Source organism: Podarcis gaigeae (assembly GCF_964106915.1).
Source record: "Podarcis gaigeae genome assembly, chromosome: 2".
Classification (NCBI taxonomy): domain Eukaryota; kingdom Metazoa; phylum Chordata; class Lepidosauria; order Squamata; family Lacertidae; genus Podarcis; species Podarcis gaigeae.
This window is the reverse complement of record NC_139679.1, coordinates 113017804-113041094: the sequence shown is the minus strand read 5'-3', so window position 1 is coordinate 113041094 and position 23291 is coordinate 113017804. Positions and strand designations below refer to the sequence as shown.

The window sequence follows — 23291 nt, the reverse complement described above, 5'->3', positions numbered from 1 at the left end:
TCTTCTTCTTTTATATAATAACTTTAATTAAATTTTCTGCTTTATAATTTCAAATAAACATTTTACAAACTTCAAAATATCCAGTGACTTCCCTTCTTTTCTTTCCATGGTTCATTTTACATATCCAAATCCCTGCATATTTTACTATAACCATTCAAATCAATTTTCCACTTTTACATCCATCAAGAATTATTTACTCTGTTGAATTTATCTTAATGCTGCCCGCGTTTTCAGCTGTACACAGTTATTTTCCATATATTCAACAAACATTTTCCAATCTTCTTTAAATGTATGTTCTTCTTGCCCTCTTGTTTTGTCCCTATCTTCTATCTAACCTGTTGATAGCTGGGAAATATTTTTAATTTATTTACATTTATACAGTGTACATTGTATTTTAAAATATTAGGATGCTAAGTTACATAGAAGTTAGAACATGTTAGGAAACTTGTTTTCAAATTGTTTTACAACTAGATGGGCTGGAGGAAGTTAGAAGGAAATTGTTATTTACTTTGATAGCTTTGTCCATGATTAGTTTACACAATTCTTTATTTATCTTGTTTCCTTATCTTGTTTCTTTAAATTGTTGCTTTTAACTGTGTTTACCAATATTTTATGTTTCATTCTTTTTGTAAACCATTCTAAGATCTCTGCTTAAAGAATCACATGGTGCATAATTTTTATGAAATAAATAAAATGAATAAATACCCAGAAGTGGCTAAAAGCGCCTCCAGACAGTCACTACGTATTTTGTGGTACGTTTGCACCAGAAATTTAGGTTTTAACATTGAAAGCAGGGGTCAGCAACCTTTTTCTGCCATGTGCCGGTCCACCGTTCCTCATGTGGTGGACCAGACTATATTTTGAAGGAAAAAAATAATGAACAAATTCCTATGCCCCACAAATAACCCAGAGATGCATTTTAAATAAAAGCATGCATTCTACTCATGTAAAAACACCAGGCAGGCCCCACAAATAACCTAGAGATGCATTTTTAATAAAAGGACACATTCTACTCACGTAACAACACGCTGATTCCCAGACTGTCTGCAAGCTGGATTTAGAAGGCGATTGGGCCGGATCCGGCCCCCGGGCCTTAGGTTGCCTACCCCTGATTTAAAGATTTGAGCATTTAAAGTGGAGCTAGTCACCCACCCCAACTCAACAAACCCACTTAATGAAAAAAACCTGACTTTCCTGCAGAAAGTGTCTAAGAAATGCATTAAAAAGTGTGGGCTAACTTAATAACAGGGAGGCACGCATACACTCTGAAAGCAAATAAGGAGATTTATTTATTTATCCATCACCTTTTGAAATGAAAGAGCCACAAAGCGACTTATGAAAGATTTAAAGACAAAAAATACAGCAAATATGCAATCGGTTAAGACTAAAGTGTTTATCCGAATAATCAATGAAAGAGTTTTGTTCCCCATCCAACCAGGATGTGGATGAACGCAGAACAAACGTCTGTCTGTCGTTTAACTGCCACACCAGCAAAGCAGAATGAATATTCGGGAAATACTAGATAAAGCCAAACCTCCATGTAAGCAAATGAGGGCGAATGCTCAATAAATGTGTTGCCCTGAGGGGCCCAGACTGTAGCCTCTTGCTTGGCCCTGAGAAAAGCATATGTTGTGTACTGAGTTGAATAGGATCCAAAAGGCAGCAGCCTGATTGGTCCTAGAACAATAGGATTCAGAATGCAGCAGTCTGATTGGTCCACAGGAGCCACCCAATCCAGCTGCAGGTGGAAGTGAATCCGCAACCTGATTGGCCTACAGGTGAATCCCGGAATTAGCCAATCACGTGGGGCCCACTGTGTAAATAATGTATATAAAGCAGACATGCTGGGGGAACTTCCATTCCTCCTCACCACTATGAGCTGAATAAAGAGCATGAAATCCACTCTTGACTCTGAGTATATTTCAGCATAGATTTGAGGTGGGGAACCTGTGGCCCTGCAGATTTTGGTCATTGTTCCCACCAGCTCCTAGCCAGTATGAGGGATGATGGGAGCATCTGGAGGGGCGACAGATTCCCCACCTCAATGCTTGGAGTCGACAGGGCCTCCATTAATGGTGTTGTGTGTGGTGTAAATAAGGATTTTCCTCAAGATTCAGCAATTCATTGTGACCCCTGAGACCACCTGGAAAAAGGGCAGGATCCTCTCCCCAGAGAAGGAGGCTGAAGTGAAAGCAAAGATCAAGCCACCTGAATCGGCATCAAAAAAGTGGACCTGGCCCCCTTCATAGTCCAGGGACACCTGGATCTTCCTGGGCTCACAGCTCAAGGCCAAAGGAGTCCACTCAGGCGTAGTTAAAGCAAACAGCTGGCAAGGCCAAGGCGGACCGTGCGGTCTCTTCCCCACAGCCCAGATGCCTTCCTTCGGACTGAAGCTGAAACACCCCTTCCTCCTGAGGGAAACTCGCGCCACCCCTAAGGCCCACATCGCCCCTTCCTCCTCTTCCACCCCGACCTCCCACCAGTGTCTTCCTGACACAAATCTCTCACAGCCCAGTACACAGAATTCCCGGTCAAATCTCCCGGGGTTCTCAGGCAGGCCCCGATATCCGTCTTCCCATCTCACGCTTGTCAGGTCCTCTGAGAGAACCAGGAAAGGGTGTGCCGTGTCGGGATCCAGAATCACATTCACTGAAGGGGAAAAGAGAGAAAAAGGAAAGAAGGTGAGCAGCGTTAAAAAGAGAGAGAGAGAAAAAAGAAAATGTTGAGCTCAGTGGCTGCCAAGTGACCAGGGCCTCCCCAGAGCCATCTACGATACCATACAATACCCTGTGTCCAGGGCAGCTGTTTATCAGCTCCATCTGGTACGCAGGGTGAGACCCTACCTGCCCGCGGACTGTCAGAGTGGTGCATGCTCTGGTTATCTCCTGCTTGGACTACTGCAATGCGCTCTATGTGGGGCTACCTTTGAAGGTGACCCGGAAACTACAATTAATCCAGAATGCGGCAGCTAGACTGGTGACTGGGAGTGGCCGCCGAGACCATCTAACACCGGTCTTGAAAGACCTACACTGGCTCCCAGTACGTTTCAGAGCACAATTCAAAGTGTTGGTGCTGACCTTTAAAGCCCTAAATGGCCTTGGTCCAGTATACCTGAAGGAGCGTCTCCACCCCCATCGTTCTGCCTGGACACTGAGGTCCAGCTCCAAGGGCCTTCTGGCAATTCCCTCACTGCGAGAAGCCAAGTTACAGGGAACCAGGCAGAGGGCCTTCTCAGTAGTGGCACCCGCCCTGTGGAACGCCCTCCCATCAGATGTGAAAGAGAAAAATAACCACCAAACTTTTAGAACACATCTGAAGGCAGCCCTGTTTAGGAAAGCTTTTAATGCTTAATAGGCTATTGTATTTTAGTGTTTTCTTGGAAGCCGCCCAGAGTGGCTGGGGGGACCCAGCCAGATGGGTGGGGTATAAATAAATTATTATTATTATTATTATTATTATTATTATTATTATTATTATTATTCGATATGATACCATAATCTTTATTGTCATTGTCCCATACAGAACGACAAAATTGAAAAATGTACCTAAAACATTCAAAACCAACAAGCCTGCTATCCCAGCTATCCCAACCTGGTTAGCCGCCTAAAAACTCTGATACCCCGTTTTTAAATACAATATACTTTCAAACTGTTAGGTTGGCAGGAGCTGGGACCCAGCAACAGGAGCTCACCCCGTCATGGGGATTTGAACCGCCGACCTTCTGATCGGCAAGCTGTAGGCTCTGTGATTTAGACCACAGCACCACCCGCATAGTAGTCAAAGCATATTAAGGATTTTGTTCAGGAACAGTGTTTTTCTAAATACACTCTGTAACAATTTTTGGTTTGATTGGTTCCTAATTACCTTTGCCATTTTTGCTAGTTCTAAGTATTCACACAATTTAATTTGCCATTCTTCCTTTGTAGGGTTTTTTTTCTCCCTTCCAATTTTTAGCAGTCAGCATTCTTGCTGATTCTTATACCCTTCGTCTGAAGATAACAGGGTGGTTCACAATATAAAAGCACAAAAATGGATGCCCATAACAACCAACAAAAACAGAGGACATCACGGGGTCAGCTCACACCCTTGCTCAGCTTCCACACTGGGAATTTAAAGCAGAATAGTCACACTGAGGGCTTGTCCACACTTGCCTCCTCACCCCACTTTTTCCAGGCACCCTTTCTTCGTCCCCAGAGACTTCCCCACAAACACCTGCTCTTTAAAGCTCAATCGGAGCAAATGGCAATCTGCGGGAAAACTTGAATTGATGTTTGCTCTGATTAAGCGCTAAAGAGCAGGTTTTTGTGAGGAAAGCGCTAGGGCAAAACAAACAAATACTCCAACGCTTTTAAGCGCAGAACCTGTGCCTAGGAAGCATGGGGCAAAAGGTAAATGTAGATAAGCCCTTAGTTAACTCACTTTTTTATGGGGCTTCCATGGTCTCTCTCTCCTCCCTATAAATCAGCTCTATCACTTTAACCCTTCCCTTTTCAATAGCAGCCAGTTTCTCCCCACCCCATCAATTGGGGTGAGAAGGATGAATCATAGCTGAGACTGCAGTAAAGGGGGAGGGAGAATTTGATACTTCCCCTCACATTATGGTCCCATTGAAAACTTCCCTCTTCACAACATCTGGAGATGGAAAGAGAAGATTCTTTTTTATAATAATTTTTATTAAGGTTTTCCAAATTAGAACAAATCAAAACAAATTAAATCCAATCTATTGCCAATAACTAGGACTTCCCCTCCCTACCCCCTCTTGTGTTCCAAATCTTCCAAATAAGCAATTAAATTCAACAAATTCTTATCCCCAAATTACACTCTTCATCAATAACCCAATTTATCCAAATTCCCATCCCCTAAGATCGATCTATACCCTTCAACGAGTTTCCCCCTTTCAAACATAGTACAGATGGAAATAAGATAAATATAAATAGTAATTTTACAGCCTTTGGATTCCAATTTTCCCTCCCCTCTTTCCCCTTTGCGTTTCACCTATCCCTCCACTTCTAATATCTTCCTGGAGTTCCCACATTACACTATGTCCCTCAGGTTCTTTGCCAGTCTTTAATTACGGATGTCCAATCGTAGAAGGAGTCTATCAAATAAGGGCCCATTTCTTCTATCCAGGTTTTTATATCCAGGAGTAAAAACTCCAATTTTGTATCCATAAGCTTGTCAAACCTGAATATCCCAAATGTTCCCCCAGTTCTGTCCAGTTCTTGTTGTTTCCTTGTTCTTATCAATCATTCTCCTCCTTTTTATTTCTCTGTTCTCCCACAGAAATGTTCTTTTTCCAAAAGTTTCTAGTGTCTCTGCAGAGGTTTGTTATTCTTGAAGCAAAGCATTACATCATGTTCCTTTCATTTTCCAACAAATAGTTCCATTGTTTCCTGTAGTGTGTAGACCTCTGTAGACAAAATAGTGTTCCATTCCTGCAGTTTCCCAGGAGATTGAAAGTTCCATTCAACTGTTCACATTTCCTGTGAAAAACACATGCAATGTCCCTCGGCTCCTCTAGGTGGATTGCAATAACAAAGTTCCCTTCCAGAATCACATCCACCAGACCAAGTAGCTTGTTGACCGATATTTAAAACAGTTTGTATTCAATTTGTAACAAATATAACCGGCAAAGTCCTTATAACAAAGTCTCTATTTTAATCTTCCTTTTTGACAGCTCTTTGACAGCTGTCAAGGCCTCCATCACTTTTCTCCAGGCAGTTTCACGAATCGCTCCAGGGATTCCGGGGGGGTTGCTTTTTTTTTTTTTTTTTAAACAATTCCACTTTTCTCCTCCAGCTCAATCTTATAATTTTCCCTCGCGAAGTTGCTGATTCGGCAAGATAAGGTTACACTCGATCTTAGTTGTCCAGTCCTTTGTTTTGGCTCTTCTACAATTTAGGGGTAGGCTGACTTCCTTTTTTCCACCTCCCCCGTTCGCTCCGAATTTTAAAAATTTATCCCCCTTTTTTTTTTTAGTCCATATTCCAATTACTCACGGGTTCTTCTTTAGAGCCGAATTTTCAATGGAAGAAGTCAGCGCTCTCCGCCGGATGGCATGCGGCTGCGCTCGGCAGGGATAGCAGAGAACTCAAAGCACCACGCTTCTCCCCGGCACCCGATCCGTAGCCTTTAAAAAGGCTCCTTCACGAGTCGGGAGGGCGCTAACGGTGCCAGCCGAGTCTCCATGTCCACGGCCTCAATCTGGCCGTGGTTTTTAAGGGTCCCCGCATCGCCGGTGCGGTAGGACCCAGCCCCTGCCAAGCCGGCTCCCTCCGGAGCTCGGAGGGAGCCCGCCATTCGGCGATGGCGCCGACCCGGAAGTCCGGAAAGAGAAGATTCTGCTCACAGGGTTGCAGAATGTTGTTTGGAATCTATTAAGTCTGCAAGAACTGCGGTTACATTGGCAATATAAAGCAGAAGAGCAATGACTGGGTGCTGGCAATTTAAAAAAATGTTTTAACTGATCTTAACATAAAAAATGGATTTTTCATGTTCTTATTTTATTTTTAATTTGGTGTGGTGGTTGGTGTTTAATTTTACTTTGGTGTTTGCCTCCCTGCGTTCCTGTTATGTACTGAGTCGAATAGGATCCAAACTGCAGCAGTCTGATTGGTCCTAGAACAATAGGATCCAAAAGGCAGCAGTCTGATTGGTCCTAGAACAATAGGATTCAGAATGCAGCAGTCGGATTGGTCCTAGAACAATGCAGCAGTATGATTGGTTGGCAGGAACCACCCAATCATGCTCCAGATTTAAGTGAATCCACAACCTGATTGGCTTACAGTAGAATTCCGGAATTAGCCAATCATGTGCAGCCCATTGTGTAAATAATGTATATAAAGCAGATACCTTGAGGGGACTTTCATTCATTCCTCCTCACCACTATGAGCTGAATAAAGAGCATGAAATCACTTTGCGACTCTGAGTATATTTCACTGGCGACGAAGGTGGGATCCCGCGGAGCTGACTGCCACACACAGCACCGCAGCACCGCCACCTGCCGCACCGCTGCCTCGCACCGTGTATCCAGGCTTCAGCTCCGGGACACAAGGAACTCAGAATGGCAACCGACAGCAGCTTCTCGCCGTTCAACCCAGCAACGGGAGACTGGGAAGCGTACGCCTCCCGTTTCACTTTCCTCCTAGAAGCCAAAGGGGTCACCGATGAAGAAGACGCCAAGAAGAGGGCGATATTCTTCAGCGTCTGCGGAGAGGAGACGTTTGAAATCGCCCGGGCTCTCCTTGCGCCTGAAGACGTCGCTACTGTTCCATACAAAACAATAATGGAACAGCTGAAGGGGCACTTTTCGCCGCAACCCTCAGTGGTGGCTCGTCGAAATGCCTTCTATGCAAAGCGGCAAGCCCCTGGGGAAACCATAACTGGGTTTGTGACCTCTCTCCGCCAAGCCGCCCGGTTCTGCAACTTCTCAGAGCTGGAGAACATGCTTCGTGACCGCCTCGTCGGTGGCCTGAGGGATGAGAAACTGCAACAACGACTCTACGCTAAGAAGGACCTAACGTTCCAGGTCGCTCTGGAGGAGGCCCTGGCAACGGAAGCTGCCAAGAGGTCGACGCAAGAGGCACGGCCGAGCCTGCCATCCCAACCGAGGGTCCACCACGAAGACCTCACTGACGACTCAGGATCTGACAGGGAGGAGGTGCACCGAGTACAGCAGCGCACTCAAGCAGCCCACATACCACAGCTGCCTCGACGAGAAGGAGGGAACTGCGCAAGCTGCGGGGAAACTCACGAGAGGAGGACCTGCCGTTTCCGCAATGCAGAGTGCAGGCAGTGCAGAAAATTGGGACACATCGCCCGGGTGTGTCGGGCTCGGCCCACCCGACGCCAGGCATCAGATGACCAATCCAAGAGCCCCAGGTCCCGGGGCCCAACGCACCAAGGCAACTCGACGGAGCTCACGGACTTCCAGGTATACCAGTTGCCCTACCCCAACATAGAGAAAATTTATGTAGAGGTACGGATAGAGGGGGCCCCATGCCGCATGGAGCTTGACACGGGTTCAAATCTATCCATAATCTCGGCAAGGACCTTAAGGAAACTGTGTCCTACTGGGGGTCCCAAACTCAGGCCGGCCCCATTCACCCTCCGGGACTTCCAGAAACGTAAGGTCCCCACAATGGGGGTGGGGACCTTCAGGGTGCAATACCGAGGGCGGACGCGGCAACTGGACTTGCTTGTGGTCAAGGGCCCCTACATTAGCTTACTGGGATTGGCATGGTTTGGACCACTGGGACTAGCCATCACCGGAGTGAACCACACTACCTTACAAGTGGATGTGGACGCTATATGCAAGGAATTTCCAGGGGTTTTCGATGGGAAATTGGGACAGTATACGGGCCCCCCCATTGCTCTACAGCTTGACCCCGCAGTACGACCAGTCAGGCTCAAGGCCCGCCGGGTCCCGTTCGCCCTGAAACCACGTATAGACGAGGAATTGGACCGGCTAGTGGAGCAAGGAGTGCTGGAGCCGGTGCCTAATGCCCCCTGGGAAACCCCAATCGTCACACCCGTCAAGCCTAATGGTTCGGTCCGCATCTGCGCAGACTACAAATGTACTATAAACAAGGCCCTCACGGCCCATGCATACCCAGTGCCAGTGGTCAGCCATGTCCTTGCTACCCTGGCTGGGTCGAAAATTTTTGGCAAGCTGGACTTGGCCCAAGCATATCAACAGCTGCCAGTAGATGAGGCCACAGCAGAGGCACAGACGATTGTGACGCACAGAGGAGCGTTCAGGGTAAAGCGGCTGCAATTCGGTGTCAGCGTGGCACCAGGCATATTCCAGAATCTAATGGACTCGCTCCTTAAAGGGATTCCTGGCGTCACCCCCTTCTTCGATGATGTGTTGATTGCCGGGCCCACACCAGAGGAGTTTGAGGACCGCCTCCGCACCGTTCTGCACCGTTTCCAGACAGCGGGTCTCAAGGTGAAGCGGGAAAAATGTCTACTAGGAGTGCCTCAGGTGGACTTTCTGGGATTTATGGTGGACGCAGAAGGGGTCCACCCGACTGGGGACAAGGTACGGGCCATTTGTGATGCCCCAGCGCCCAAGAGCAAGACTGAACTTCAGGCCTTCTTGGGACTATTGAACTTTTACCATTCCTTCCTTCCCCACAAGGCGGCGGTAGCGGAGCCCCTACACAGACTCCTGGACAAGCGGGCCCCTTGGGTGTGGGGCCAGCGCCAGGAGGCCGCATTCCAGGCAGTCAAGGACTTGCTTGTCTCAAACTCGGTCTTGGCACATTTTCACGAGAGGCTGCCGGTGGTGCTAGCATGCGACGCCTCGCCCTATGGCATTGGCGCTGTCCTGGGACACCAACTCCCGGATGGGAGAGAGGTACCGGTGGCATACTTTTCCCAGACACTCAACGCAACCGAGCGGAACTACTCACAAATCGACAAGGAGGGTCTGGCAATTGTGAAGGGAGTAAAAAAATTCCATGATTTCTTGTACGGGCGGCCCTTCACCGTGGTGACTGACCACAAACCGTTGCTTGGCTTGTTTGCCCCCGAAAAGCAGACCCCCCAAGTGCTGTCTCCTCGTGTCCTCAGGTGGTCAATTTTCCTTGCCAGCTACCAGTATGCGCTGATTCACCGCCCGGGGAAGGCGATGGGCCATGCGGACGCCCTCAGCAGGCTACCACTACCGGAAACAGGCCCCGACCCAGCACCTGCACAAGAGGTTATGAGCCTGGAGCTGCTTCCCGACCGCCCCATTCAGGCACAAGAAGTGGCACACCACTCCAAGAAAGATAGGGTCATCTCCCGGGTCCTGGACTGGGTGTGGAGGGGATGGCCCAGCAGCAGGCCTGGGCCAGAATTCGCTGGCTACACAACCCGCAAACATGAACTGTCGGCCCACAAGGGGTGCCTTTTATGGGGAAGCAGGGTCGTTGTTCCCCAGCCCCTCCGCAAAAGGGTCCTCACAGCCCTACATGAGACACACCCAGGGGTAGTAAGAATGAAGGCCCTTGCCAGGAGTTATGTGTGGTGGCCGGGGATCGACGGAGAGATAGAGGCCTGGGTCAAACACTGCCAGGCCTGCCAAGAATCCCGCCCAGATCCCCCAAGGGCCCCAGTCCAGTCCTGGGAGTCCGCCCGAGCACCATGGTCACGCCTGCATGTGGACTTCGCTGGCCCCTTTCAGGGGAAAACATTCTTCATAGTGGTGGACTCCTACACCAAATGGCTGGAAGTCGCACTGGTACCGTCCACTTCTACGTCCGCAGCCATCCGGGTACTACGCAGGCTGTTTGCAACCCACGGGCTCCCTGACACTCTCGTCTCAGACAACGGGACTGCATTTACGTCAGGAGAATTCCAAACCTTCACAGCGCAGAACGCCATCCGCCACATCCGTTCGGCGCCATTCCACCCTGCCACCAATGGCCAAGCAGAACGCATGGTGCGGACCACCAAGGACACCCTTCGCCGCATGACGCAAGGGGATTGGGAGTACCGCCTTGCCACATTCCTCCTAGCACAGCACAGCACCCCCAGCTCAACGACTGGCCGGAGCCCCGCTGAACTACTAATGGGTCGGCGCCTTGCAATCAGATTGGACCGCCTTCACCCCGATAGAGCTCAGGATGAGGTAGTGGTGGGGGAAGGCAGGAACCCCCGGACCTTCGAGGCCCAGGACCCAGTGTACGCAAAGAATTTTGGGGCAGGCCCAGCATGGGTACCCGCCACAGTCACCAGGGTCACTGGCCCTGTGTCGTACGAGGTGCTAACGGATGGAGGGCAATGCTGGCGCCGCCACTGCGACCAGATACGGCGACGATTCCCGGGAGAAACCCAGGAGGAGGAAAGGGCAGAGGAGTCCCAAGGGAACAGTGGGGCAGTGAGGCCCATAGAGCAGCAGGGGCCAGCAGGAGAGGCAGAATCAGTAAATACAGAGAGGACCCGTGAGGCCGAAAGGACACCGGAACCAGAACCACGACTGAGCGAGCCGGTTGCGCCAGACCAAACAGCCCCATCACAGCCAGCATCCTTGGAACACGAGCCAGAACCTGAACACCGGACCAGGGAACACCACAGGCCGCAACGGACGCGTAGGCCGCCAGCGTACCTTGAGGACTATGAATGCGACCTCCCGGGCAGGACTGGAACTTAGAGGGGAGGGGTGTTATGTACTGAGTCGAATAGGATCCAAACTGCAGCAGTCTGATTGGTCCTAGAACAATAGGATCCAAAAGGCAGCAGTCTGATTGGTCCTAGAACAATAGGATTCAGAATGCAGCAGTCGGATTGGTCCTAGAACAATGCAGCAGTATGATTGGTTGGCAGGAACCACCCAATCATGCTCCAGATTTAAGTGAATCCACAACCTGATTGGCTTACAGTAGAATTCCGGAATTAGCCAATCATGTGCAGCCCATTGTGTAAATAATGTATATAAAGCAGATACCTTGAGGGGACTTTCATTCATTCCTCCTCACCACTATGAGCTGAATAAAGAGCATGAAATCACTTTGCGACTCTGAGTATATTTCAGTTCCATTGCAAGGAATGTCAATATAGGCATAATAATAATAATAATAATAATAATAATAATAATAATAATAATAAACAATCAATCCACATCTGCAATCTCTGTGAGCCACTACTCTAGTCTGCCTCTATCAGTCAGGTTCTTTGACATTTCTGAAAGAAAGGTGTGTGGAACCACCTGCCAGACGCAACCTCATTATAGATATTTAAGCCTTCATCACCATCAAGAGTTCCCCCATCTCCTACATTTTCCTGCCAATATTTACCTTTGCTCATCGTTTCCTTTGCCGGCTCTGTTTTTTGGGAATAAAATGTGGACAAACGTAAAGTGAGATAATAATACATACAGCAAGTATGTCAGTTCATGAGAAAAAAAAGAACGACGAAAGAAACACAGAATACTGAGATGAGCATTTTAATTAGAAACCTAGGAAGCCATATAACAAGGCTGAATGTAAGAATCACAGAACTGCAGAATTGGAAGGGACCCCAAAGGGCATGTAGTCCAACCCCCTGCAATCTAATTTAGTATTGTCTACACCAGAGGTTTTCGACCTTTTGGAGTCCACGGCTGCCTTGAGCAACTACAGTGGTACCTCAGGTTACAGACGCTTCAGGTTACAGACTCCGCTAACCCAGAAATAGTACCTCAGGTTAAGAACTTTACCTCAGGATGAGAACAGAAATCGTGTGGCGACAGCAGTGGGAGGCCCCATTAGCTAAAGTGGTACCTCAGGTTAAGAACAGTTTCAGGTTAAGAATGGACCTCCAGAACAAATTAAGTTCTTAACCTGAGGTACCACTGTACATTCTTTCAGCGGCTTCCCTGTGGGGCTCAAGAGCCCAGTTTTTCGCCTCTTGCCCTTTTCTGAACACCCTCCCTTGTGGAGGGTTCCTTCAGCCTCCTCTCCCCTCTTGTCTCCCTTCTCCTTAGGAGTCCTCCAGGCAACCTCACCAAAACCCAAAACTGCATCATTTCCTCCCCACCTTTCACCTGGAGCAATGCAAACACCTTCCTCTCCCCATCTCCCATTTAAAAAAGGGACTCCTCCCATCTCCAGAGTTTTGCTTCCCATAAAACTACCACAAAATTACCTTTGCTCAGTGCTTCTTCCAAAGACTCTGTTATGGGAAGGAAAAGAGGACAAATTTACTCCAGGTGAGTTACACAGCAACATGAATCAATCACAAAATAACTTAGTACGACCAGCATTTAAATAACACTAGTGAACAAATTTATGCTTTTTTTAAAAAAAAAATGAAAACTGCTTTAGGTGTAAAGGGAGGCAACTTGATGGAGAGGAAGAATCAAAGGAGAAGAAGAGTTTGGATTTGATATCCCGCTTTATCACTCCCCTTAAGGAGTCTCAAAGCGGCTAACATTCTCCTTTCCCTTTCTCCCCCACAACAAACACTCTGTGAGGTGAGTGGGGCTGAGAGACTTCAGAGAAGTGTGACTGGCCCAAGGTCACCCAGCAGCTGCATGTGGAGGAGCCGGGAAGCGAACCCGGTTCACCAGATTACGAGTCCACCGCTCTTAACCACTACACCACACTAACTCTCAGGAGATCACTTTTGCAGGAATCACTTTTGAATAATCCCTGACAGATGTTCCTCCAACCACACTGGCTCCATGGCTATGTTCTCCCTCTACTGTCAGAGGCAGCATGGCTGTGAATACCAGTCAACAGTGAACTGCAGATCAGGAGAGCACTGCTGCACTCTGTTCCTGTTTATGAACTTGCCAGAAACATCTGGTTGGCCCCTGGGAGAAAAGGATGCTGGATTAGATTGGCCTTTGCCCTGATCCAGCAGGTTCTCCTGATGTTCTTATGTTTACGTTATATTCTTGTACAAATGGGCTTTTGCTTTTCAAATATTGCTCCAAAGAAGTGGGTGGGTGCATTAATGCAGTGTTTCCCAACCTTGGGTCTCTAGCTGTTTTTGGACTACACTTCCCATCATCCCTAACCACTGGTCTTGCTCGCTAAGTATGATGGGAGTTGTAGTCCAAAAACAGCTGGAGACCCAAGCTTGGGAAACACTGCATTAATGGATACTTAAGTTGCCAGACAACAGATTCTGCCCCCTCCATTTCCATGTCCACCAGGAGAAATGCTCTAGTCCAGAGATAGCTGAGGTTCTCCAGTTGTTGCGGTGTCAGGAGCTCAGCCTGCACTCGAGTAGGACCGTGCCCAACTGGCATGTTCTTTCCCCCCAGGTCTTTCGTTCGGGAGCTTCAAAAGCTTTCTTCAGCCCAAACATCACAGCGACTGATGCCAACCGACGCCGGCATACTTAGGGATCCGCAGAGTTTGCACATCATGCATGACAGACCTCAGCAACTCAGCATTTTGGCTAATCTACTTTATTTACATATAAACACACACGGTCCACTGCAACATGGCTCCCTCTCTCTCTAGCATCAGACAGCAAAGAGAAAAAGAACAAAGAACAATAGTCCCACTTCACGGAACACAGTAACAAAGTTACTGCCCACAAAGTTGATGGGCATTCCCATTCAAATGGTGTGTGTGTGCGCGTGCGTGCGCACTGTGTCATGTGATCAGTGGGGCGGGGCTTACCTGGGCCCCACAATATTTTATTCAAGTTGGCATCCCTGATAAGCCAGTATAATGTGGTCTAGTCTATGGGTCTCCAAACTCTGGGAGACCCTCATTCCTCTTACAGAGCTACAATTCTCAGAAGGATTTGATTGTTAAACCACTCTCAGAATTGTAGTTTTGTGAAGTGAGAGGATGTCTCTGCACTCTTGAGAAGGTACCATTCCCAGGATTCCTGGGGGGGTCGGAAGCCATGACTGTTAAAGTGATCTAATAACAGTGCTTCAAATGTATGGTGCAGAGGTGGCCTTTGATGAGGAGAATCCTTTTACGGAAGACACCCTGAGCCCCATTTTAGGAAACAGGACGAGGTGTGACACAGCCTCACTTGTCAGACACCTGGGACATTGCAGAGAAAGCCAGCCCCTCGCTTTGCATGCACCCAATCTGGAAAACCCGCCTCCTAGAGTTGTCCCCCAATACCTTCAATTTCTTTCATGACCTTTTTGAGAACCAGACTTTTATGAGAGTAACTTCTGAGTCCTTCCTCAGGCCCTGGAGAAAGCTCCACCACCTGCCTCAGTTGCCCCTCCTGATACCTGGAAAGAAGTTGAGAGCCAGTTAAAAGAGTGGTTTGAAAGCACTGTCTCCTCCTGCAGGCCTGAATCACAAGGAATCCATGACCCTACAGATATTGTTAGACTATAACTCCCATCAGCCCCAGCCAGCATGGGCAATGGTCAGGCATGATGGGAGCTGTAGTTCAGCAGCACCAGAAGAACCGCAGGTTCCCTTATTCTGTTGTAGCATGAAGCGGCAGACCGGATATTTTATTTACTCGTGACAAGGTTCCTTCAGCAATACCTCAGTTTTCGAATGTCTCTATTGTCGAATATTTGAAAATAAGGGACCAGCAGCCTTGGAAATAAGGGATCAGCAGCCAAAATAAGGGATTTTCCAAACACAGGTATGTTCAACTTCTGAGCCCCTCCAAGCCAAAGGCAGAAAGCCCAGCCAGCAGCCAAATAAAGCCTCAAGTGGTGGTCCCCACAGTGCAGCAACCCGGCAAAGGGGATGCAGCAAGGAAAACCACCGTCACCTCTCCGCTGGGAAGCGCTGAGCAAAGGCGAGTCCCCAGGCAACGCGGCCGATTTGATCGGCACAAGGCATGCAAGCTCCACCCCCAGTCGTTCTTAGATAATAATAATAATAATAATAATAATAATAATAATAATAATAATAATTTATTATTTATACCTCGCCCATCTGGCTGGGTTTCCCCAGCCACTCTGGGCGGCTTCCATAGAAACCAAAAATACATTAAAATATCACACATTAAAAACTTCCCTGAACAAGGCTGCCTTAAGATGTCTTCTGAATGTCAGGTAGTTGTTTATCGCTTTGACATCTGCTGGAAGGGCGTTCCACAGGGCGGGCGCCACTACCGAGAAGGCCCTCTGCTTGGTTCCCTGTAGCTTTGCTTCTCGCAATGAGGGAACCGCCAGAAGGCCCTCGGCGCTGGACCTCAGCATCCGGGCAGAATGATGGGGGTGGAGACGCTCCTTCAGGTATACTGGACTCCTTCAGGTATACTTAGACTCCTTATTGGGTGAGCAACGCAGCCAAGCAACACAGTTGGAGCCTCCCTCCTCCCTGGCCAGCAGGGAGGGAGGGAGAGGAGCTGCTTCCTTTGAAACCCGGGAAATTTAAGGGACATCAGCGGGACACAGCGCTGGGATAAACGACTTTTCAGCCAAATAAGGGACAGTTGACAGCTATGACTCGTGACAAGGTTCCTTCAGCAATACCTTGGTTTTCGAAAGTCTCCATTGTTGAACATTTCGGTTTATGAACACCATAAACCCGGAAGCAAATGCTTAGGTTTCCGAACACACCTCGGAAGTTGAATAAGCCACGCAGCTTCTGCTCTGTGTAAGATCCTGAAGCCTAATTGTCGACTGTTTTCGGTTTTTGAATGTTTCAGAACTCAAACGGTCTTACAGAATGGATTACATTCGAAAACCGAGGTACCGCTGTGATTGGTGAGTGAGTGTTAGAGGGTGAGACAAAGTGAAAGCGAAAGAGAGAGAGAGAGAGAGAGAGAGAGAGAGAGAGAGAGAGAGAGAGGAGTCCACTGCTCAAAACCTTTCATTTCCTTTTGACCTCACTGTTTACGATACTGCCCCTCCCTCTCCAACTATGTAGCTATGTACCTGAAACTCATGGTAGCAACATCAGGTATCCTGATCAAGGGAACAGTCATCCATGAAAGCTTACATGCCATAATAAATCCATTTGTCTTTAAAGGTTTCGCAGTATCCTTTGTTGCTTTTGCTGCAAGAGACTATCAAAACCAGAAAGAACAGCAAGCGGAGAGAGTAAGAGTCACATACCTGCTCAGGGTCTTTTTTATGTCCTGAAAGAAAGAGAGAAATGGGTCTCAGTTTGGGACAGGTGCTTCTGATTTTGGCAGCCCTAAATGCAGTTATCGACGTTTCCAAAACTATTTGCGATGGAAAGTCCTTCATGGAAATTCACCAGTCTCCTAATAAATGTGCATTTTTCTATGCATTTCCCCCTCAAATATACACATTTTTGTACATCAATCTTCCTTAATATAATGCATTTTGATGCTATTTTCATGGACGTGTACATTTTTTACCTCATTACAGGCATTTTTGTACACAGTGTTTTGCTGGAGACGTGCGCGGCAAAATTCAGAGAAGTGCGAATTTTGAAGGATGGCTGTGTCAGTTGCCTTGCTTCAGACTTATTTAATAATTCTTATACAGTGGATGCTCGGGTTGCGAACATGATCCATGTGTAAGGCATGTTCGCAACCCACAGCGTTACTAACCTGCACCTGCGCATCTCCCCATGCGCGGGTTGGAATTAGGTGCTTCTGCACATGTGTGACTGCCAAAACCCGGAACTAACTCATTCCGGTACTTCTGGGTTTCGGCGGTCCGTAACCCGAAAAAATGCAACCTGATGTGGCTGTAACCCGAGGTATGACTGTACAGTGGTACCTCAGGTTAAGTACTTAATTCATTCCGGAGGTCCGTTCTTAACTTGAAACTGTTCTTAACCTGAATCACCACTGTAGCTAAGGGGGCCTCCTGCCACGCCGATGGAGCACAATTTCTGTTCTCATCCTGAAGCAAAGTTCTTAACCCAAGGTACTATTTCTGGGTTAGCGGAGTCTGTAACCTGAAGCGTATGTAACCTGAAGCATATGTAACCTGAGGTATCACTGTACAGTGTTAGAAGCTGAGATAGGAAAGATAGGAGGCAAATGACACCTTAAACCTAGGTTATGGGCGCAAGAGTGGAATGTCTAGGTGTGTTTTTTCATAACAAGGGAGTAGGATCCATCTCTGTCTCAAGTCTCACCTGCAAGAATTTGCTGTCTGGCTGCTGCCTCTTCCTCTCCATGTCACTGATAAGTGTGTTGAGGCGGAAAGACTCATCGGAGAGGCTGGCAACATTTTCTTTCCATGTCTTCTCAACCTCTCTCTCCAGATCTCCTAGCTGGGCCAGCCAACGGCGCTCGTTTTCCTTAAGGAACTTCTGCATTTGCTTGAAAACACCCCTGATATTGAGTTTCTCCACTCCCACCTGTGACTAGAGGGGCAAGGGGGAACAAGAGACATAAGGAAAGGTGGCAAACAGTGGAATAGGAGGCTGGGTTGTATCCAACGATGCTGTTCCACTTGCACAACACACTTCTGTTCACACAACAGAATTCCCCTTTCCTTTTCTACAACCCCCAGGCAATCTCAAATCTGCTCCAGGGGGATAGGGGAACTTCCAGAGCAGATTTTTAGGGGGATGAGGGGGAGGGCATACAACCCCTCCAAATTAAGCAACAGTGTGTGCCTGTAGCAACGAATTACAGTGGTACCTCGGGTTAAGTACTTAATTCGTTCTGGAGGTCCATTCTTAACCTTTAGCTAATGGGGCCTCCCACTGCTGCCGCGCCACCGGAGCACAATTTCTGTTCTCATCCTGAAGCAAAGTTCTTAACATGAAGCAATATTTCTGGGTTAGCAGAGTCTGTAACCTGAAGCGTCTGTAACCTGAAGCGTATGTAACCCGAGGTACCACTGTAATTTGGCACATAGTAGTAGTAGTAATAATAATAATAATAATAATAATAATAATAATAATAATAATAATAATGTATTATTTGTACCCCGCCCATCTGGCTGGGTTTCCCCAGCCACTCTGGGCGGCTTCCATAGAAACCAAAAATACACTAAAATCACACATTAAAAACTTCCCTGAACTTAAGATGTCTTCTGAATGTCAGGTAATTGTTGATCGCTTTGATATCATGATGCTTCCCTTCCTCTGGCAAGTACTGACGGTCTCCACAAGACCCATACCCATGTATTCTCTTAAAAGGTTTTCTGGGCACCTTATACCTCAACAGCCTGCCACGTCCAGCGGCGGAGGAAGCCTCTTGGGCACCTGGGGCAGCAAACTGCCCATAGGGGTGGGGCAAACTGCCCACAGGGGCAAGGCGAACTGCCCACAGGGACATGGTGTGCACGGGGGACAGGATGGGACTGCACGGCACGGCCACTGTCCGCCCACTGCCTCCCCCCAGCTGTAGGTCAGTTGAGGCCCCACGGTGCACCCTGTCTCTACTGGCACTACATGTCCTGTCCCGTCCCTATGGGCATCCCTATTGGCGTGGCGGTGATCCACCCAGGGGGGATTTTGTCACCCCCCCTCAGGGATGACACCTAGGACAGACTGCCTGCACCGCACCGCCTGTTCTCCGCCACTGGCTATGTCGGTTCAAAATGTGCATTGAGGATAGTTTAAATTGCTTATTTTAAATTGCATTTTGAATAATTCAGTCATTTGGAAATGTCTAGGGGAGCATCTTGAGAAGTAGAGACATCACCTTGCCAACAAAGGTTCGTATAGTTAAAGCTATGGTTTTCCCAGTAGTGATGTATGGAAGTGAGAGCTGGACCATAAAGAAGGCTGATCGCCGAAGAATTGATGCTTTTGAATTATGGTGCTGGAGGAGACTCTTGAGAGTCCCATGGATTGCAAGAAGATCAAACCTCTCCATTCTGAAGGAAATCAACCCTGAGTGCTCACTGGAAGGACAGATTGTGAAGCTGAGGCTCCAGTACTTTGGCCACCTCATGAGAAGAGAAGACTCCCTGGAGAAGACCCTGATGTTGGGAAAGATGGAGGGCACAAGGAGAAGGGGGTGACAGAGGACGAGATGGTTGGATAGTGTTTTCGAGGTTACCAGCATGAGTTTAACCAAACTGTGGGAGGCAGTGGAGGACAGAGGTGCCTGGCGTTCTCTGGTCCATGGGGTCACGAAGAGTCAGACACGACTAAACGACTAAACAACAACAACAAAGGGGAGCATCTGCTTTGCATGTGTCTACAATGACAAGAATGAGCTTGTGTGAAATTTGTAGTACAGTCATCCCTTGGAAGTTGAATGGAATCTGTTCCAGAAATCCGTTCGACTTCCAAAACGTTCATCCCCAGTACTGGAGCTGGAGGAACAAACACCTACTAAATATTTCTGCTTCTTCTCATCTTCAGCCTGTTCCCGGTGCAAAATGTTTTCTTTCTTTTTCTCCAGGGCCTGGAGCTGGGCCTCGATTTTCCCCTGCACAAACAGGAAAAAAAGACTTTTGCTTAGTCAGCCAGTCCAGTTTCCCCCAACTGAGTTCCTTATAAAGCCTTATAAAGTCTGATCCGATGGACAGTAGATGAGGCCCAGCTCTTAATTTCAAAGCTTCCTGGTGTTGGCTGCCGGGGCGACAACAACGACAACATCACCACCAACACAATCCTCTTGTGATTCGCTACATGACCCCACCTCTGTTTTGCATACTTAGATTGTAGGTCTTTCGTTTATTTAAACACTTAAACACTTTATATGCCACTTAACTACAATTGTGCTATTATAATTAAACATTTGGGAATCAAGAGGCCTTTCTAACCTATTGCAAATCACCTACAGTTCCACCAGCAGATCCCAAACTACCTTCTGCCTAGGTAAAGGACCCCTGACTGTTAAGTCCAGTCGCAAACGACTCTGGGGTTGCGGCATTCATCTCGCTTTACTGGCTGAGGGAGCCGATGTTTATCCGCAGACAGTTTTTCCGGGTCATGTGGCCAGCATGACAAAGCCGCTTTAGGCAAAACCAAAGCAGCGCATGCAAACGCCATTTACCTTCCCGCCAGAGTGGTACCTATTTATCTACTTGCACTTTGAGGTGCTTTCAAACTGCTAGGAGCAGGGACCGAGCAATGGGAGCTCACCCCATCGCGGGGATTCGAACCGCCGACCTTCCGATCAGCAAGACCTAGGCTCTGTGGTTTAACCCACAACGCCACCCGTGTCCCACCTTCTGCCTAGCGCTGGCTTAAATAAAAGAACAGCAATGCTCTCCACACCACGTGCCATTTCAGCTGCATCTATTGTGTCTCCTCCTGCTCTATCCATCTGGACCCCCAAACAATGGCAATTCCCTACCTTATATTCCTGGGCAGCCTCCTGCACAGGGACGACTTGATGATCTCGGTGCTCCTTGGATAGGTTGCAGATCACGCATATGAGGACCTGGTCATCCTTGCAGAAGAGTTTGCAGGGTTCCTGGTCCCCCTTACACAGCTCAGACTTTTTCCCCTCCTCAATTTTCCTGATTATTTCGACCAAGTTTGCCAATTTCCTGTTGGGCTTGAATTGCCGTGGCTTCAAGGCTGCTCTGCACTGAGGGCAAAAAGGGTTCTTCTCCCGCCCGTTTCTCAGGCAGGCTTGGCAGAAATTGTGCCCGCAGTTGGTAGTCACTGGATCTTCGAAGTAGTCCAGGCAGATGGAGCAAGTCACTTCTTCGCGAAGCTGCTTCTCAGGAGTTCCTGCTGCCATGGCTGCCTCTCCCTGGGCCAAACGACAGCCTTGGTTTCGTTTTCTGATTCCTGTTACTGCCAAGGTGTTTACTCTCCTGCTTCTACTTCAAGGGAGGGCAAGCACTGGGGCATACAAGAGCCCCACTGAGGATAACAATGGATTAAGCCTTGCCTTTATTGTGCTCGCCACATTTATTTTTAATAATGAATTGGGGAGAGGCAATAGCTCCTTTTGGTTTCTGTTATGTTCCTTCTCCTCCCTCCTTTTAACGGATAAACAACTCTGTCCTTCCCCGCCCTCGCTGAGGAGTTGAGAGAGTGAACTAAGGTTTCTCACAATCCCTTTCTTACTTCCTTAACAAAAGCGTCAGACCCCTGTCTCAAGAAAGAGGGAAGTGGCGTTCCCTTTCTCTGAATAAATCTTTTTTTAAAAAACCCTTTAAATTTAGTTTTACAGTGGTGCCTCGGGTTACAGACGCTTCAGGTTACAGATGTTTCAGGTTACAGACTCCAATAACCCAGAAATAGTACCTTTGGTTAAGAACTTTACCTCAGGATGAGAACAGAAATCGCGCAGCGGGGGCAGCGGGAGGCCCCATTAGCTAAAGTGGTACCTCAGGTTAAGAACAGTTTCAGGTTAAGAACGGACCTCTGGAACGAATTAAGTTCTTAACCCGAGATACCACTGTATTAGCTAAACAGAAGGACAAGAACAACAAAACAGCAGTGGTGAGAGAATCAAGGATCATTGTGCTCCTAAATGTGGGTGTTGCTTGGTTCTTAAGGGTGAGCCAATCTGTCCTTTCTGAGTTCATGGTGTCATGTTTTTCTAGCCTTTTAGTTGCAGAGCCATCTTTCCCATAGGGCTTAGTGGCGCGTTGCCCACTTAGTGGCGCGGTGCCCCAGCGAGTGGGGGAGCTGCGCGGCTTTGCCGGCGGCCTTCCCTTTCCCTGCACGCCTGGGTGTGCAGCTTGGCCCCCTAGGCTCCTGTGCATGGCAGGAGCGTGGGAGGGGAGCCCCGAATAGGCGGGTGGGAACGGTTTCGAAGGGGACGCTGGAGTCTCTCTCAGCAGCTCCCTGTCAAAGCTCCCCACCAGCAAGTGAGGACCCTGTCCCTCCCTTTTCGGTGCAGCGGCTTCCCAGGGGCAGAAGGGATGCAGACCCATCCGTAGCTGTGCCCAAGCGCATTTTTATTTCTCCCTTATGTAGCGTCAGTGTCGTAGCGTGGGTTGTCAGCACCTGGAGCAAGGCAAGTAATTTGTGCCCCCTAACCCGTGGGTTTGCGCCCCCTAACCCGTGGATTTGCGCCCCCTAACCCCCAGATGTTGCGCCCGGTGCGGCCGGCCACCCCTGCACCCCCGCTACGCCACTGTGTAGCGTTGCGAAATGCAGTGGGCTGAACATGCACACCCCGTACACTGCATGTGTGGTTGTGGGTGAGGACAATCTGCTGCTGTCCCACCACACCCACTCACTTTGAGAGGATCAGGGGGCAACCGGGGTTGGCGTGTTTTGAAAGTTTTTAGAGTTTCCCGTAATACTGTATAGTGTTTCTCAGCCTTGGACCTCCAGCATGAACTTAGCCAAGGGGGGAGGAAGGGGCAGCTGCCCCTCCCCAGATCAAGTAAAATAATAGAAATACTGAACTAACTGACCAATCACGTCAGTCCTGCCCCCTCCCAATAAAAACCCTGGCTATGCCCATGACCTCCAGCTGTTTTTGGACTACAACTCCCACCATCCCTGACCACTGGTCCCGCTAGCTAGGGATGATGGGAGTTGTAGTCCAAAAACAGCTGGAGGCCCAAGTTTGAGAAACACTGGCGTAATACATTTCTAGATGCATCCTCAAAACATCGTAGATATGTCACAGAAAAGGTGTGGTGTCAGGCAGAAATCTGAGATCCAGGCACACCCCTGTCAATCAAGTATAGGTGTTTTGGTTTTTTTGCTTACTCCATTACAGTACAATAAAAAGTACAATTCCTTACTTCCTGAGTCATGTCAGATACACCCCATTGTCCTGTTAGGGTTTAATTCCACTATGGGATGAGTAAGTATTCTGAATGAGATTGTTACCCGTCTGGCAGGATATCACCAGTTATGACTCCTTGGAAAGGCTCTGCGGATCTGATTGTACATCTTGGGGATTATGGAGTGGGCTTACTAACCCCTCTCCTGAATGCCATTGGATCAGAGAAGATTGATACAACGAGTGATATCTTATGCACTTCCAAAGTTTTCTCATAGAATAACATTGAGCCAATATGTAGATTCAGTGAATCACTATGTTTGCCATATTCATTGATTTCC

General features: G+C 48.2%; 1 protein-coding gene across 1 annotated transcript; it reads right to left on the bottom strand.

The window, feature by feature from the left end:
* Positions 1–1266: 1266 nt before the first annotated feature.
* LOC310837688 (zinc finger protein RFP-like) lies at positions 1267–21294 on the bottom strand. Its single transcript, XM_083724666.1, has 8 exons — positions 20605–21294; positions 19636–19731; positions 17475–17705; positions 16475–16497; positions 14565–14680; positions 12613–12639; positions 11784–11810; positions 1267–2649 (listed from the first exon to the last, which is right to left on the bottom strand). Exons 1-8 carry the CDS (start codon positions 20995–20997, stop codon positions 2114–2116), a joined length of 1449 nt encoding a protein of 482 aa, XP_083580792.1. The 5' UTR covers positions 20998–21294; the 3' UTR covers positions 1267–2113.
* Between the last annotated feature and the right edge of the window lie 1997 nt (positions 21295–23291).